Source organism: Zosterops lateralis, assembly GCF_965231275.1.
Source record: "Zosterops lateralis genome assembly, chromosome: 5".
Taxonomy (NCBI): Eukaryota; Metazoa; Chordata; class Aves; order Passeriformes; family Zosteropidae; genus Zosterops; species Zosterops lateralis.
This window is the reverse complement of record NC_139766.1, coordinates 71,138,768-71,155,611: the sequence shown is the minus strand read 5'-3', so window position 1 is coordinate 71,155,611 and position 16,844 is coordinate 71,138,768. Positions and strand designations below refer to the sequence as shown.

At 46.7% G+C, this 16,844-nt stretch overlaps 1 protein-coding gene and 1 long non-coding RNA gene across 7 annotated transcripts; one reads left to right on the top strand and one right to left on the bottom strand.

The window, feature by feature from the left end:
* Positions 1 to 215: 215 nt before the first annotated feature.
* TIFA (TRAF interacting protein with forkhead associated domain) lies at positions 216 to 3,764 on the bottom strand. Of its 6 annotated transcripts, none has more exons than XM_083861383.1 (2): positions 3,662 to 3,764; positions 216 to 1,533 (listed from the first exon to the last, which is right to left on the bottom strand). In XM_083861383.1, exon 2 carries the CDS (start codon positions 1,479 to 1,481, stop codon positions 918 to 920), a length of 564 nt encoding a protein of 187 aa, XP_083717509.1. In that variant the 5' UTR covers positions 1,482 to 1,533; positions 3,662 to 3,764; the 3' UTR covers positions 216 to 917. The 6 variants fall into 6 exon arrangements, with proteins under 6 accessions (XP_083717509.1, XP_083717507.1, XP_083717510.1 ...); XM_083861381.1 differs by having other exon boundaries at positions 216 to 2,638; positions 3,662 to 3,718; XM_083861384.1 differs by having other exon boundaries at positions 216 to 2,494; positions 3,662 to 3,718.
* Positions 3,765 to 5,158: 1,394 nt separating this feature from the next.
* LOC310909495 lies at positions 5,159 to 16,841 on the top strand. Its single transcript, XR_014590084.1, has 3 exons — positions 5,159 to 5,208; positions 14,715 to 14,810; positions 16,732 to 16,841. It is a non-coding gene; the product is annotated as an uncharacterized lncRNA (long non-coding RNA).
* Positions 16,842 to 16,844: the final 3 nt, after the last annotated feature.

The following is a 16,844-nucleotide window of genomic DNA, read 5'->3' as shown; positions in this document are numbered from 1 at the left end:
TTGACAAAATAAAAAAGCCAAATGCCAATGAAAAGCTGAGCCCCTGACAAAGAAAAACTTGACTGAAACAACCTGAGAAATACTTAAAAGACAAGAAAATTATTAGAGAGACTTGGGTAGAGGAGTAGAGGTAGAAAACTTTCTGAAAGTATTTATGTAAATTCTTACCATGGAGCAATGGCACTTTTGGAAAGCCTGGAATACTGCCAGTGATAGTCTCTTATCTGGATGTCCTGAAAATAATTTTATTCCCCAAAAATTCTTTTAGATTGCAGCTGTACAATAGAGCAAATCCTTACTAGGGAACAAAATGCTTTTATTACAAAATTAATGTGGATTTTTATAGACCATGATCATTGATGATACATTTGTCTACATCACAAGCAAAAGTAGTTAACTTGCAAAAAATATATATGTTAATTGAATAAGTAAAAATAATAATAAAAAAAACTTGCTTTGAAGCTTATAAAAAGATAAAAGACAAAGTGTTTCAGAGTTGCAAAATCTGTGAAGTTACAACCCAAGCTTCCAAATACTGTTTGGAATTTGGTGTCCAAAGCAAAACACGAAGTATAATATGCAACCAGCCATTTTGTCACTCCTTGTTTGGGACCACAACCCTGCTGTGCATGCTCTGTATTAATGCCTGTTAAATACCCCTTCAAGGCACGTGGCCACAGTTCTGGGATTGAACCTGCTGCCATGGATTTGAGTGACCTCCTGTCTCCCACACCTTTCTGGGCATCAGAGAGCCCTTAGGCCTCAGTGAAGGCAGTGGCAGGAGGAATCCATTTTTCTGTGGAACAGTGTTCTGCAATGCCTGTGCTGAAAACACCAAGTGAATGATGTGCAGCAGCCAGTGGGCACCACCAAGAACGCTGGACTGAGGTGAGAGCAGCCACAAAGCCTGACCCCCTCTAGCACAGGTCATTTTCATCCATCTCTGTGGGGCTTTCGCCTTGGGAAAGAAAAAAGGAAGGAGAAATTTCCTTCTCAGGTACAGGCTGCAGGGATGGCAGGCACTTTTCCTGTAAGATTGGTGCTTCAGCCAGGTGTAAGTGAGTCTCAAAATAATCCATGGCCTCCCCTTCTTGGATCTCTGCTAGGACCTGGTAGTCCCCAAAACAGATGACGGACCTCCAGGGCAGGTCGATCTTGTTTAAGTAACCCAGTTCAGTTTGGTTGACAGTCAGTCTTGTTCTCTTGCTCAAGTTCTTTATCTCAAAGCCGTATTCTGAGGTGTGGAGCTTCCTGTAGAACTGCAGGGAGAACTGGACCCGGGAGACGCGGGTGTCCACCAGGCTATAGCGGCAGGTGCCAGAATCGCGGCCAAACGTGGCCGTGTCCTCCGCCCGGACCTGCTCGCGCTTGCCGAAATTCAGGCAGCGGAACATCAACTTCTCCTGCTGCCCAGGGTGGTAGAAGGTCAAGTGGAGGCATGTCACCGTTTCTTCTGTTTCGGCCTCCTCGAAAGAGGACATGGTGGAAGGAGCCCCCAGGACAAGGGAAGGGTGAAATCAGGGCATGGGATCGCTGCGGAACCAAACAAACTGGTTTCAGTGTGGCGATAAAACACTTCTCGTGTTGCTCTAGGCTGACTGTACACAACTTCCAGATAACTGATAGCTGACAATAAATATGATGAAAGCACAGGGGTGGGAGCTCAGAAGCCACGACTGACCGTGGTTGCCAACGAGCTCCTCATGAGGATCTCAGAGGCAGATTTATCTCTGCAAGAAACATGTAACTTAGCAGTGAGGGTTACTTGGTAGACTTAAAATGGAGTTAAACAGTTGTGGCTGGGCCTGTGGGCTCTGCTCTTGGTGTGTCCTGTGAGCAGAAGGCATCAAATGACTTGTACCAACAGTCTGTCTGTAGGCAGTGGCAATTCAAGTAGGTATAAAACACTCCTTTGGCTCGTGTGTCTGAACTAACCTCTCACATAGAAAAAGTATTTAGAAGTGACTGCTGTGACAGCATAAAAACTGAATGCAAAATCTGGAGTTTCCACAAGATCTAGAAGAGGAATTGTCACCACCTCTATAGCTATTTCCCCATTATCTGTTGGAAAATCCTGGCTCTCTGCTGCTGCAGAAGTGCTAAAAAATGACTTTTCTTGGGTTTGGTATTTTAAAGTTCTTCACATGCAGCACAGAGACCACATACTTATGAAATAAATTGTGTTCCAAAGCCTGAGCGACTGCAGTGCATCCTAATAAAACCTGAGACAGCTTAGGAATGGCTGTCATCTGATTCTCTAAATGCAAGGCACTAAAGCTGAGTCTTGGGGAAAAAAAGTCTTGCTGTTTGAAAGTAGAAACCAGCAAACGAGTTCCCAGTTACTCACCAGAGAAACATGTGAGCAGCCATTTAACTGGTATCACACAGAGCAGATGTTTCTACATCCAGACTGCAGTAAGTTCCCAACGTGTCTCTCACACAGATCTGGAGCTCACCAGCTCCATTGAGAGCTTTATGAGTAGGTGAATCATCACTGAAATTAAGTAATGATTGTGTTTTGTGATGATGGAGTTGACGTGTATTTTTGACACACTGTATACAAACACCAAGCACGGTGAATGATGGTGTATCAGTGCATCGTTTTCTGAGTGAAACCTCAAACCTGCTTCCTTTGCACCTGTAACACAAAAACCAGCCACAGTTCTGACACAGCAGCTCAGCAACTTCAGCCTGGTTACTGAGGTGGGCTGCAACAGCACAGATGATGAGTGAAACACGAAATTTCCTGCAGAGCTCACTTTAAAACAAGCTAGGAAATATCATCTGTGCTTTTGGCAGGAATACAGACAGACACCCTGATAATAGCAGGTTATTCCTTTGCCATCTGTGAGACGAGCTGTTGGTGGCACCATTATCAATCTTTCCTCCTTGCAGATTCCCAGCTCTGGGGGGCTGGAAGCAGCTCTGTATAAGCCAGGAGGGACTGTCCCCGTGTCCAGTTCTGTCCTTCCTTGTGTTGCACCAGTTAAGGGGATATTACATGAGGTCAACTTTGGAGAGGGGGAAAACCCCTGAGCACTTTCACTTTGTTTGCAGTTCAGCCCAGAGAGACACTTCTATGCCTCCCGATTTTAGTTCCCGTGATCCAGTTTTACAAATTAATTAAGAAAGAACAGCCACCCCTTGCTTCGGCAGCACCCAGCGATGCTCCTGGACCTCGGCAGCTTCCACAAATCCATGATCCCCTCAGGCATCCCCCGCACAGCTGCCCAGTCCTGAACACACTGAATATTCCTTCACGTAAATGCTAAAGGAGTTCCTATTCACTAGAGAAATAAACTCTCTGTAGGTTATTCCCGCAGCTCTAAGGCGGCCACTGCCCTACTGTTGTTGTCCGTCCCTTCACTGGAGTCGAACCCACCGGGATCTCACCTCATCCTCTCCTACGGGAAGGCCAGTGTCATTATCCTCACTCCCAGAGGCAGGAGAACAACGCGGAGCCCCGAGGATAAGGGCTCGGGTCCCGGCTCCCGGAGCAGGCTCGGTGCCGCCTCCCCACCCCACAGCAGAGCCAGCCCGGGATCTCCGGAGCGAACCCGCCGCCTCCGCGGGAACTGCCCGGCGACATCCTGCTGTTCCCGCCGACCTCTCCCGCCCCCTTCCTTCTCCTCACATCGGCCCGGCCCGGCCTCCTCCTCACCTGCCGGGAGCGGGGCTCCGGCGCCTGCCGAGGGCTCTGGCGGCTCCTCTCTCCCAGTAATTCCTCCGGGAGGGGGCGGGAAGCGCTGAGGCGGGAGGCGGCGGGCGGAGCTGAGGCGGGAGGCGCTGAGGCGGGAGGCGGCGGGAAGCGCTGAGGCGGCGGGAAGCGCTGAGGCGGGAAGCGCTGAGGCGGGAGGCGGCGGGAGGCGCTGAGGCGGGAGGCGCTGAGGCGGGAGGCGGCGGGAGGCGCTGAGGCGGGAGGCGCTGAGGCGAGAGGCGCTGAGGCGGGAGGCGGCGGGCGGAGCTGAGGCGGGAGGCGCTGAGGCGGGAGGCGGGCGGTGCTGGGCCGGGGGACGCTGAGGGCGCCGCGGGGCCGGAAGTAGAACTTCTTAAAATAAATAATAATAATAATAATAAAAATATATATATAGTTAAATAATTTATTACATAGACTTACATGAATAACTCTAAAGGAGTAGCCGCAGGTCTGTCTCCAGGTTTACGAGGCCATCCGAACCTGTGCTCAGAGCCGTGTCAGGGCTCGGCTTTCAGAATAATTTCGGGTTTTACCCCCAAATTAACGCATTGAGGGGTAAAAACGCTTTGGTAGGCGGCGCATTATGAGCACAGTAGTTGAGCTGATGATGCCCTGAAATGGTTTATTTTAAAATATTTGGTTGTTTGCTTTAAGCGGCCGCAGTTCAGGTTCGTTGCACCGCGTTTGGGAAATAACCTGATCCTTCCGTGGCCGATGGTCTGAACTGAGCTGAAAACTTTTCCTTTTTCTTACTTCTGCCTTTTTCTCCCTTTACAAATCCTGGGACAGCCCCGGATTCTCCTTTATCCAGCGGCTTGGTTTTTTCATATTCTCCTGTATTCCTCCCCAGCGTAGAACAAGTGGCAAAGCAAAGCTGTTCCTTCTCAGTCCGGATCCCAGATGTTCCCTGTCCTCCCTTCCCTGTGCCCGGACAGCGTTATAAATACTGCCGAATAAATACTGAGGGCTTGATTGCTTTGGCACGGGCGGTGAAATGCTGTGTTGGCTCACAGAAATTATTTTTCACTTATGGGTTCTTTTTGTATCTACAACAAACAAGTTAAATGACTTGTGGGTTGATAAGTCCCTTTGGAGTTCTTGTGGAATAACTTTTAAAGACGCGTCGTCTAAAACGGCTCTTCCATGGGCTCTTCTCCCTGACATCAGAAAACAAAACAAAAACAAAAACAAAAAAAAAGGAAGATAAAGCTTAAACTATGTTTTGCAAGAAGTTGTGTTGAAAAGCACAGAAGGAAAACAAATTATTCCAACTTTCTGCCACAAATGAAGGCCTTTTTTTACGGCAGGCAGGGCGGGGCCTATGTGCTCACACACAAGAAAAATGAAGTACTTTATTGCCTTCTGGAAGAGCCAGAATTGCACAACCCTGTTATTTATTGCATCTGTCGATGGTTATAATTCCTGTCAGCCCTTTGTTTCCGGAAACAGCCGAGTCCAGGTCATGAGACAACTTTTCTGATAGGATTATTTTGATACTTGTATCTATTGAGGTATGTAAGGACCTTTCTTTTTTTTCCCAAGGATTGTGTAATGTCAATTTAGCTGCATATTCGTTTATTGTTTTAGGATTTAAGTATAGCTTTGTGATTTTTGTACAGGGGAGGGCAGGAGCTGGATTTACTACTCTCTGGATTGCTACTCTCTGCAATAAGTTTCTAGTCAGCTGAAATGCTGCCAGCTTCAGGAAAACAACTCCAGGTTTGCCCTTTATGAGAAAAAAAATGCAGGCACTCTGTGTCTATGGGGGTTTTGGGTGATCATCCTGCTAAAATTGCTCCTTGCTGTAGTGGAGGTCATTCCAGCGTTACAGTAACTTATTTCAAGTTGAAATTTCTTCGGTTGAAAGCGAAACCGCAAATAAATGTGGCGTTTGGGCTAATTTAGTGTTTTTCAGGCTGGAATATGGAGGTGGTTTTGATGTGGCTGTGATGGCACGTTTTTCTGACAGCTGATTGCTGTAACTCCAGAGCCTGCCCAGGCAAATCTGGGAAATGGAAACATAGAAGGGACTTTTATGTTGCTCAGTCATCATTGGCTTGGGAAACAGGAGTTGGTGAGGGGAAATGTGTTTCTTTCACTTTCTGGGATGTTCATGGTAGGTCAGAAGACTTAGAGGAAGCAGAGTCTCTTAATCATCTGTGTGACTGGGAATGCTGTGATGACATTTCTTGGACACTTGGGGAAAACGTCCTTTATAGTTCTGTCTCTGTTATGGCATAAAAGCCTTTCTGTGGACATTTGAGACCAGCAGCAGTCCAGACCAGTGTGAAACTTTCTCTTTGTCTCTGCTGTTTAAATTTACATGATGAAAGCATCCTCACCCTGCTGAATCAACAGGCCTGGCCTGATTTCTGCTGTGCTGAGATTTCCACAGTTCTGTCCTTCCCTCCTAAGGTAAGTTTTTACTCCTGGTTATCAAAACTGTCGATGTGCTGCTCAGATTTTGGTTCATGTGCAAAGGGTGTCAACACCTGTAAATGTTGTGTTGTGCGTGAGTGAAATTCCCATGGTTTTTTGGTCACCAGCGTTCCCACCCACTGGCACAGCTCATCCATAGTGTCACCAGGTGAACATTAAGGCAGAGGCTGTGGCCTGGTGACACCCTTTGTGCCAAACACGGCAGTTTGAGTGCGCTGAGGGTTGTTTTTGAGGCAGAACTCTGCAGGGGTGGTGCTTTTAGCAGGGCAGGCTCTGGGCACGGGAAGACACGAGCCGTGCGTTTCCGTGTCACCATTTCCATGTCACGGCTGTGACCTCAGAAAGCCCCAGAAGGGTGCAGTAGGTGGGGAGTTGTTCCCCCCAGCCCTCTCCACATCCCAGGTGTGTCTGTCGAGGCACATGAGCCCTGTTTGCTGGCTTTCCTTGGCCTTAAATGCCTCACTCGTGAATTATCACCTGTCACACTGGCCTGGGCACGGTGCTGCTGTCCCCGCGCTGTCCCAGGGCTTGCCCTCCCGGGATGGCACAGAGGTGACCCGGAGCCCTCCTTCAGGGACCTGCCGAGTCACTGGGGAGGAGGTGAGTGACAGCTGACTGATTTAGAGCCGTAAACCCCAGCCTGCTCCCGGCCCTTTTCTCATTCCAAACCGCCCAAGCGCTCGGAGCGCAGGAACGGGAGCCAGTAGGTGGCAATGTGTGACCGTGCACGGGGAGACGGCGTTTGTTTTGGGGAATCTTTATGGTTGTTTTGTGGTTATTAGTTGTTGTCGTTGGGGAGGGGAGGGGGGGTCTTTCTTTTTTCTTCATTTTTCGTTTTAAGTCGTACATTTCATTTTTTGGTAGTGCAAAAGTTGTTGAGGTACTTGTTAATGGAGATAATGGCACTGGTAACTTCCAAGAGCTGGGAAATGCCTGATGGAGTATGCAACAACCCATAGTGAGGTTCTGCAGTGAGTTGTTACTGTACAACAACCGGGTGCCTCATGTTCAAACAAAAAAGAAATGGGCCCTTCCCAAAGTGTCCAGAGATATCCCATGGTATTCCACTGGATGTCAGTGTGAGAGGGAGGAGAGATGCATAGGGAGGACGGGTGACCACTGAAGGTTTAGCTCCCAGTGCCAAGAACAGCTCCACGCCATGAGCAGAGAGGAGATATTCCAAAGGAGGAAGAGAGAGCACTGTTCCCTCTGTTTATTTCCTTCTTTGCTTCTTGTTTACTCAGGAAAAAGAACTCTTCTACTTCTCTTGTCTTCTCATCTGACCTGAATAAACTGTTGAGGAAACTCACCTTGACTGCTGAGGAGATGTATTCCTTGCAAGATGGACTTTAAGTCACTTTCCAAGTTCTCATTTTCATTCTACATCATGACCTGCCCTTGGTCCTCATTTAGAGCCTCTCCGGCTTCACCCTTTCTCTTTCCTCTCAGTTTCTCTTCCATCTTCCTGCTGTTTGTTCTGTTCTTTCCTCTCACCATCCTCATGATTATTTTTCCTACTCCCTCTGCCACTCCCTCCACCTTTTGTTTTTTCTCTGGACCCTTTCTCCCTTTGCTACAAAGGAAAAAATAATTTGTGTGGCTATTTTGATAGTGAGGAGGTTGAACATTGCCTTCACAGGCCCCACATTTTACTGTGGAGGCTGAATCCACTCTCCTTGTCTGCCGTGACACCATCCAGACAGAGAAAACTTCATGTGCCCAGTGCAGGCTGAGCAGAGCCAACCTTTCCAGTTCCCTTCATTGAACAAAGAAAGTAATTTTGAACAACTGAAAGTAATATAAACCATATTTTGCTGATATTTAGCAGGATTGGAGAGTATAGAGATTTTTCTGTTATTTTGTGATTTTTTTTCCCCTTTAAATATATAGATTTAAAGGGGAAAATAGATGTGAAGGTGTTGAGGATCCCACATTGCATGGCAATAAAAACACAGTTCCATTATCTCAGTTAGTGGCATTCAAGGGCACCCAGCTGTGAACAGTGCAGCGTTACAGGTACATACATGACCATTTCTCTCTTTTTCCTTCAAAAATAGATGTGTCTGTGTCCCAAACTACTCAAACAGCTTCCTTCCTCCTCAGGGAAGTGGGTGTCTGGTTCACCTTCACCTTTGATTGCTCTGGAAGCCCTCCCTCGGGGCAGTTGCTGTTGAGATTTAGGGGGAAAAAAAGGGATTTTTATTACTTGTAGGCACATAAATTGCCACCAAGGGGTGACGAAGGCAGCTGGATGTCTCTCCCTTGTTTGCAGTCCCTTGCCTGGGACTCATGACAGAAACTCCTGGTGGTGGAAACAGCAGGGTCTCACAGCACAGGGAGCACTGGTTTATGGCTCTGTGTATGGTCGCACAAGGGAACACTGTTCAATAGGCTTCAAAGTAATTCAGCCCTGGCACAACCGTGGCTGTGGCCACATGTAATATAGCCTGTAGCTCTTTAAAGAGGATTAGCCTTAGATCAGGGACAGCATTCAATGCTGGATTTAATGTAAAGTAGAATATGCTAATGAAATGGAAATGTCTACAGCAAACATTGCATAATATTGGGGACCTCAAAACTGGGCATTGTGTCTTGATATCTCTGCTGGGAGCCAAACTTTCATATTCTGGCTGTTATTTCAAGAAAAACTGAAGTTTATAATATCACCACGAGCTCTCTGTAATAAAGCAAGATCTAGTTTGCAGTTGTAAAGGCAAAGTTAAAAAGACAGCAACAAGCACTAGAAGGAAACTTTTCAGACATTGTTGTGCTTTAATGATATCATAGTTCTCCAACAGACACAAAACCCACCACAGCTTAAAATATCTTCATTTGGGTTTTCTGCAGCAGGCATAGGCTTTGTTTGAGCCCAGGTTCTTTTCTCATCAGCCCACCCATTGCTTTAAACACTGTTTTTGAGTTTACAGGAGTTTCACTCCTGCAGAGACTCAGTGTTTCTGACGTGCTTTTCTGAGCCATTTCACCTTTTAAGGCACTTTCTGCCTGTACCTCCACCAGCAGCCCAGCACACCTCGTTTGGCTCTCCTGGTTCACTTTTATGCCAGTCTTTAGAATGCTGGAGATTTAATATTGTACAGATGTAAAAAAAAATCTCCCAAACTTCAAGGTGACCCACAATTCCTGAGTCAAAGTGTTGTGAAGGGTTTTACTCACAGATGTCGTGGACACCTCTCAGAAATTCATTTCAGTGGGAGCTCTGGGGAGCCACCACCCACTTTTCAGCCTCTCAGTTGCATTGTTGCCTGTCAAGGAACCCCTTCTCCCTGGGTTTTTAGGCTTCACAGGAAATTCCTGCCCCTGATCCAAAGCTGCCTCTGTGCCTACTCTTGGAAGTGTTGAGAGCTGTTCTGGGTGATTCCCTCCTGGCACCAGGAATTCCTGTGAGTTCCCTCTCACAAGCCCGGCCATGTGTGTGTCTCTGAGGTTTGGTGCCACCAACACCAAATATAAAACACAGTGATGGACATTAAATACCCCGATGGGCCCTTCTGCCTTTGGGCACTTGAAGTGCCTCATCCCAGTCTGCTGGGGCATAAAAGTGCGCAGAAAGCCTTTGGGAAGAGGGTCCTTCTGGCTGCACTTCCAAAACGTGATTAGTAATTTTTTTTTCTTTTCCTGTGGCTCCATATCTCAGGATTTTGTTGTTCTGGGATTTATTTTCTATGTTTTGGATTTTTTGTTTGTTTGGTGGTGAGTTTATTTTCTGGTTTTGGTTTTGGTTTTTTGCTGTTTGGAAGGTTTGGGTTTTTTTTTTTGCTGTAGACGTGGAGGGTGGTGATACATATTCATGAAAGAGAAGTCTTTCCAGCCCCTGCCTGCTCTGACAAAGACTTAGCTGTTTCACACAGCAAGCTGACTGGAATTGTGTGGGGCCTGCCTCACCAGATTAGAGCAAACAGCCAGCTTATTCCTCCAGTCGTCAGGCCTCCCCTTCCTAACAATTTCCCCAATTGTCATTTTGACAAGGCTGTCATTAGGTGATGGCTTCTTTTGGCCATTTTCAGATAAAGATAATTTCCTTAACTTCCATTTTATTTGACAACAAGTAGTTTGGGAGAGAAAGGAAGTGCTTCAGTAGTTTATGGATTAAGGGTTTGTCACTTCAAAGGCATCTTTGATCTAAAAATATGTGCTGTACCAAATTCATTATGCCTTTTTTTCTTTTTCTTTTTTTTTTTTTTTAAGAACTTTTAAATTTATTGATCTGCCCCTCAATTATTCCTTTTTTTTTTTTTTTTTTTTTTTTTTTTTTTTTTTTTTTTTTTTTTAACATCCCCTAGTACTTGGGGTAGCAATGGTGAGGGAAAAACACCCAAGTGGCCTCTGAAAAGTCATGACCAGGGAGAAACAACAGGTGCTTTTGTTCCATACTCTGCTTTTAGCCAGAGGTCCTGCCTGCTCCTGCCTTGGCAGCTCCATTAAAAACTGGGAGACAGAGAATAAGCTTCACATTTCGTCTGGGTCACTCCTCTGGTACAACTGGCCTAAAACCGTGGCTCTGCTGTAGGTTGGAGATGGGTTTTGACTCCCTAATGGGGCTCAAACCTCATTCTGACAAACAAAACTAGAAACAACCCCAACCCCCCCCCCACCCAAGATGTTTGCAGCTGAAATGCTCTTCCACAAAGCACTGAGCTTTGGAGCAGGCAGGTGCAGTGGCCACGGCATTTGCTGCTCCCCAGGCCCCATCCACCTGAGGAGGGGATGCTTGGGGAGGATTTGGGAATCCTTGTGGGTCCTTTCCAACTCTGGCTACTTCTGCAGGGAGAGGGGCCCGTGGTGGGGGTTTGAATATGAATCAAGAGTGGGGCTTTTCCTGCCTTAGCTGTGTCAGGCACTGGGCTTCACTTTCACCCCTCCTCTGCTTTTTAGGATGCATAAACCTCCATCCTTGGCTGCAGCAGTGTCAATCTGTGGTGGTAGCCCATTATCCCAGCCCCACACAGGCTTAGGTGGGGCTGGGATTTGTCCTGTATTAATATTAATGTCTGCTCTACCTAATTACTTCAGCTTTCCCTGTAGTGTTACCTCTGCATTATAGCAGCCACCAAAGCACCTCCTTGCTGCTGGAGGCTGTTTTTGATCCCATTTCCAAACAGAAGCACTTCTGCTTCAGCTCAGGCTGGGGAAGCTGTGCAGGGGCAGGCTTTTTTTTTTTTTTTTCTTCCCCTCTCCTTTTGCCTGCTAATTGGCTGAGACCACCAGAATTTGGAGGACACAGATGTCACTGATAGTTTGCCTAGGGAGCACATTCATGCCCATCTGTTGCAGTCTAGAAGGCTGTTCATATATCCACAAGGCCTTCATTTAATTCTTGTCAGAAAGTAATGTAAATCCAGTTTACCTCAGAGGTCACAGCCAAGATTTATGCCAATGAGCCCCCTGCAATTTACACACACTGTAGTTGTATAGGATGAAAAGAAACCCTTTCATGTTGGTGCATATTAACAAGAAAGCTTGCCTTAGGAGAGGCTTTTTGATTGAGATTCTTCCTTATTTTAATACAGCCAGTTGGGATAGCCAGCTTTACCAAAAGAAAACATCTAATCTTTAAGCCAGAGAACTAAACTAGCTAACTAACTGAATAAAGCCCCTAGCAAATCTATTTATTTTTTTAAAACCACCTTTTCAACAAAGAAAGGTAAATGCCCTAGGAAAACACAAGCATGTGTGTACTGAAATATTCAGGGACCCTGAATTTGCCTTCTGTGGAAGATGATATTAACTCAATTATTGAAACCTTTGCTAAGTTATCAAGAGCATGGTTTTTTGTGGGTTGGTTTGGTTTGGTTTGGTTTGGGTTTTTTTCTGTTTTAGTTTTTAATCCCCCAAGCTGCCAAATCCAAAAAATAAAGCTGAGCCTGTTATTTTTGACAGGAGGAGTGGGAAGGGCTCCAGAAGGCTCGTGCACAAATCCACAGGAGGGAGAGCAGCCAAGGGTGCTGTGTGATGTTTTTACCTGCTGCAGCAGCCCCAATGTTCCATTGCTCTTCCAAGGGACATCTGCAGGGTTTTTTTCAGTCTCCCTACAGAAAGCAAAGGGAGATGAAGTGCCACGATATAGGGTGAAGGTGAGACTGTAATTCCAACAGCTACAACAGACCTGGCACCGCCTCTGTGCCATGATTTCACCCCTTGTCTTTGAACAAGAGACTCTGACAGCCTAAAGAGCTTCCCCAAAAATGAGTGTGGCTTCATTAAGCTCAGGGAAGGTGTGAGTGGAAGGGCCACAGCACAGCAAAATGGGCTGGAGGGAAAAGCTGGCAGTGCAAGTGGTGCAGGTACCTGCATTGAAAAGGAGCTGTTAGAAAAGAAAGAAACACTCCCAAGTTACTTTGGTTATTAAAGTTGCTTGTAGGAGCGGGCAGAGAAGAGCAGGATACGAGGATGGATCAGGATGTGCTAACTTGATTACAAAAGGGTTTCAGAGTTGGGCACCTCATTTTCCTCAGGCTCAGTGGAGTTTGAGAGTGTTCCTTTCATTCATGCTGGCCCTGCTCAGAGGGATCCTCCTCCCTTTTCCTCCTTCCCCTTCTCTAGTTTGCCTGGTTTGTGGATTTTCCCTTTCAAATGTTTCAGGCATGAAAATCAATATCATTTGCACGGTGTCATAATGACCGGAGTGGTTTGAGATTAGGAGACAGGAGAGTGAGGCAGTGCCCGGAAAACAGGGCTCACACTCTAAGTTCCAGTGTAACACTTAAAATAATTAAAATGTTTATTTGAAAGTCAAAGCAGCCTCGGTCATAAATAACTATCCATTCCTCGATTGATTGTGTCAAGTCCCAACCGAGAGCTCTGGGAATAAGGTTTATTTGCTCTCTGTTGGGATTAATCCATAAATGTAGTCTCCACATGGAACTCATCAGGTCTTTGCCTCCTCTTTGTTAGTCTCCCTGGAACTGGAGGATAACCCTGAATAAGATGAAAATTAGGATAATATATTTTCAGAGAGAAAAGGTCTGGCCATCTCTAATTTGTATTTCAGCACCATAATGCTGTGGAAAATTTCCCAAATGATGTTGTCTGAGAAACCAGCGCTTGTTATCCTTTGCTGCATTTGAAGTTTGAATGCAGCAATTACATCTTCTGTTTCTTAAAGCCTCCAGAGCTAATTGCAGTCTTAAACCAGCTAGATTGACTCCCGGGCTTCCTTCCATCCGTGGCAGAACTTAAAATTCCTTTCTCTTGACAGATCTTTTGGTCTTCTAGCCCAAGGGCTCTGAAATGTCACAGTATGGCCCATTTCTTATTAAAGAGATCGTTTCTCTGTATCCCCCCCCAGTTCTTCCCCCCATCCCTCTTATTCTGAACCCCAACTCCAATTAGAGGCCGACCACAGAAATGTATTTACTCACCCCCTGAGACCTTTGTCTTTTTTTTTTTTTTTCATCATATTTGATGCAAGGAGATATTTTAATCCAGGCTTCAATCAGAAATGGTGCAGATTTTTTTTTCCCCTCATCATTTCTGTTTTAAAGTGTCTTAACAGTTACATCAAGCATTTAAAAGCTGGTTTTGCCCAAAACAGGAGTGAGGCAGCTTTCCTGTCACCAAGGAGTGCTTAAATCCTCAATCTGATGCAGAATCGTTTTTATTATGTGTTTTCAAAGAGCATTTTTAAGTGCACGCTTAGAAAACATTTTTGCCCAGGCAGTTTTGCAGCATGTCAAGCTGCAATTTTTACCACTTCAAAACCATCTCCTTAAAGTGCCACTTGTTAGGATTTAAGGGAACTTTGAGAAAGCTGATTAGTAACCATTGAGAGGGCTCTAAAGGCCTCCAGAAGTTTTTGGCTGTTCTGCTCTTGGGCTTTAGGCTCAGGTCCTGTGTTTCCCCAGGAAAACTGCGTGCCTGGTTATTTCCCCCTCCCAGCTGTCACTCAATCCCACAGCTGTCACAAGAACACAACTTACAAAATGGCATCTGTGTAAAGGATGCTGATGTGGTTTAAAGCTCCCTGGTGCATTTTAAGCTGATTTTGTGATGCAAGCCGTTGTCCCCAGTGATGGGTCTCAAAAGACTCTCTACCTCCTGAGTACTAATGTACAGTTTATTGCACTTTCCTCTATGGTTCCAGCACTTTGGTAAATCGTTGTTTTATTACTCCGTGTCCTTGCTGTTTATTCAGTTCTTTGGAAAAATGTACTTGAAGAAAAATCCCTGGCTTGCTGACATCCATAGATCACTGTTAGGGACCTGGCAGTTTCCCGGTGAGTTAAATCCTCCCAATCCAAGGAAGCCAAGTGCTGCACTCTGCACTTCCACACTAATTTGAGCTTCCCTGCTAAGCCCCAGCAGCTCTTTGTGAGAGTGGCAGCTTGTGTGGCTCACAAAGCCACGGGGCCCTCCTGCCTGCACTGAAGACCCAATGAGAGCTGGGCTTAAGAGTCTGATTTGGGGGCTCTGGGCTGTAACACAGAGAAGTGGAGCACGTCCATGAGCTCCCTTGGATGCTCCTGGTGCTGTGTTATTTTTTGTAAAGGGAAATATCCTGGTGTTTGCTTGCTTTAGTGCATCTTCACAGCAAATTGTGCTTATGAGCATCTATTTACAGGCTGTGAGGTGGCAGCTCCAGGGTGCTTCTGCACACTCCTGAAGCAGTTTCCAGGCCCCAGTCCTAGGACTACTATCCACAGCAGATCCAAGGCAGGTGTGTATGTGCTTGGTACAGTCACTGGAGTGGGGTCCCTGGAAAATGAGATTTTTGAGAAATCAATTACACAAAGGCATGGAGGCCAAGCCAGATGGCAGGGATGCTTCATCCCAACCTGGGAGGTACTTCTGGGGTGGCTGCACGCTCCTTCCCACAGGCCTGGCTAATCAGATAAATCAATTAGCAGATGTCAGTGCAGTTACCAGAGCAAGCCACGCTGGCATAGGTGTGTGAGTGTGACTACACTTTTCTTTCCCCTGATGGATACCCAGCAAGTGGATCATCTTGTCTAGACCTGGCAGGGTGGAGCAGAGGACTCTGCTTTCTGGTTGTTGTTCCTGGGTTCAGAGATCTGTCCCTGACAGATGCTTAGGGAGAGAGGACCTTCGTGAACTAGGATGTGGACTTAGACCCTGCACCATGAGCAAATCCCATTGTTGTGTCCTTTTTTAGACTCATCTCAGTCAGTGACAGGCAATTCAGCCCCATCTCCTGGAGGGACTTTGCAGCATGCTGCAGGTTTGTCCCCAGCCCTGTCTCTGGCCCCATCTCCTTTTGCTCCTGATGGGAGCCCCACAATGGATCCCTGTCCTGAGATCACATCACAGGGATGCGATCCCAGCACCCAGCTATCCTCAGCTGCCTCAAACCCTGCAGAGAGTGGCCCTAGTGGCTAACTTGGGGCTAAAAAGATGGGCAACACTTTCTAGGTTTTCCTTCTGCTTTTATCCATGGCTCTGCCTCTGGCTGATCTTTTACTTGCTCCCCAGCTTCTCTTCTCCTTCCCTTGGTCTCCCTTTTACAGCTACTTTTAAAATTTCTTCTTTCTATGACATTTGCCTGCAGAGTCAGTCAGAGCCCCACTGAGCAGCTCCTGCCTCCAGGCTCTTTGCTGCTGAATCCCATCTTTTCCCTGCTCCACCTGCCCTTCCACGGGAGGCTCTCTGATCCTCTCTGCTTTCGCATGAGTGCATCTCTTTTGCCCTCTGCTTTTCAGTCTGGCAGCTTGCTCCTGCTCAGTGTCGTTGGGAGCACAGCCTATCTGCCACCAGCTCCAGGATCCAGCCATCCCAGAGCCACAGCAGGAAGGGAAAAAACTGCCTGGAAACGTGGCTGAGTGGTTTCCAGTTAGCAGAGCAAACTGTGCCTGTGTGTGGGTTGTCCTTTGCCCTCTTCTTCCTCCTTTGCTACCATAGTGTTTCCCAAATTTTAGATATGTTTTTATTAGAGCTGTTCCTGACTGTATTGCTTCAAGCTGCAGGAACAGTTTTCTAGGGTGAAACCATCATCAAATTGGTAGGGACAAAAACAAAAACAAAAACAAAACAAAACAACAACAACAACAACAACAAAAAAGCCAAAGTATTTATCTTGTTCTTAATTTTTGAATGCTGCCTGAGTGTTCTGGCAGATGTTGAGCCAAATACCTGTCATGGGAAAATGTTGGGAGGTTCCTGCATCACCACTGGCAATGTCCTAAGCACCTGGAGGACTTGCAGTAGGACATAGATGGAGAACATTGACACACGGGGTGGCATCCCGGGGTAAAAGAGAGGGTCTCTGTGCTGTGAGAAATGCACACAGCGTGTTCCCCTCTGCCATTCAGTGCTGGCTTACCCTGTGCTACAGCCCGAGCCTCCCAGGTGCAAAGGGCTCTGGCACAGCCCCGACAGTCACTTCCCTGCTCGGGATGTCACGGCTCCACTGATGAGCCTGTGCTGTCTCCCTGGCACCTCGGGATGTTCCCCTCACACGCTGTCACCAGGACCCTGCCGTGATTTTGCACACTCCTCTAATAAAGTCTTCCGAGGCTGTCACGTATTTTCCATGTCTTTCCCCTATTATTTCTCCTTGCTTGAGCCTTTCAGATAATTGATGATACTTTAGTTAATCATTTTCCCCCTCCTTTGTTCGCCAGGTACCTCAGCCTCGAAGGGAATCCTTTTCATTTGGGCCCCGCGTCTTCTCCTGAGTAATTGATCACCGCGCACCCGGGGACACCCAATTCCCATCCCGGTGGGATCAGCCCTC

Bases quoted from the DNA above. Each gene is read 5' to 3' on its own strand.
- TIFA (XM_083861383.1), bottom strand. From the start codon at position 1,481: ATGTCCTCTTTCGAGGAGGCCGAAACAGAAGAAACGGTGACATGCCTC.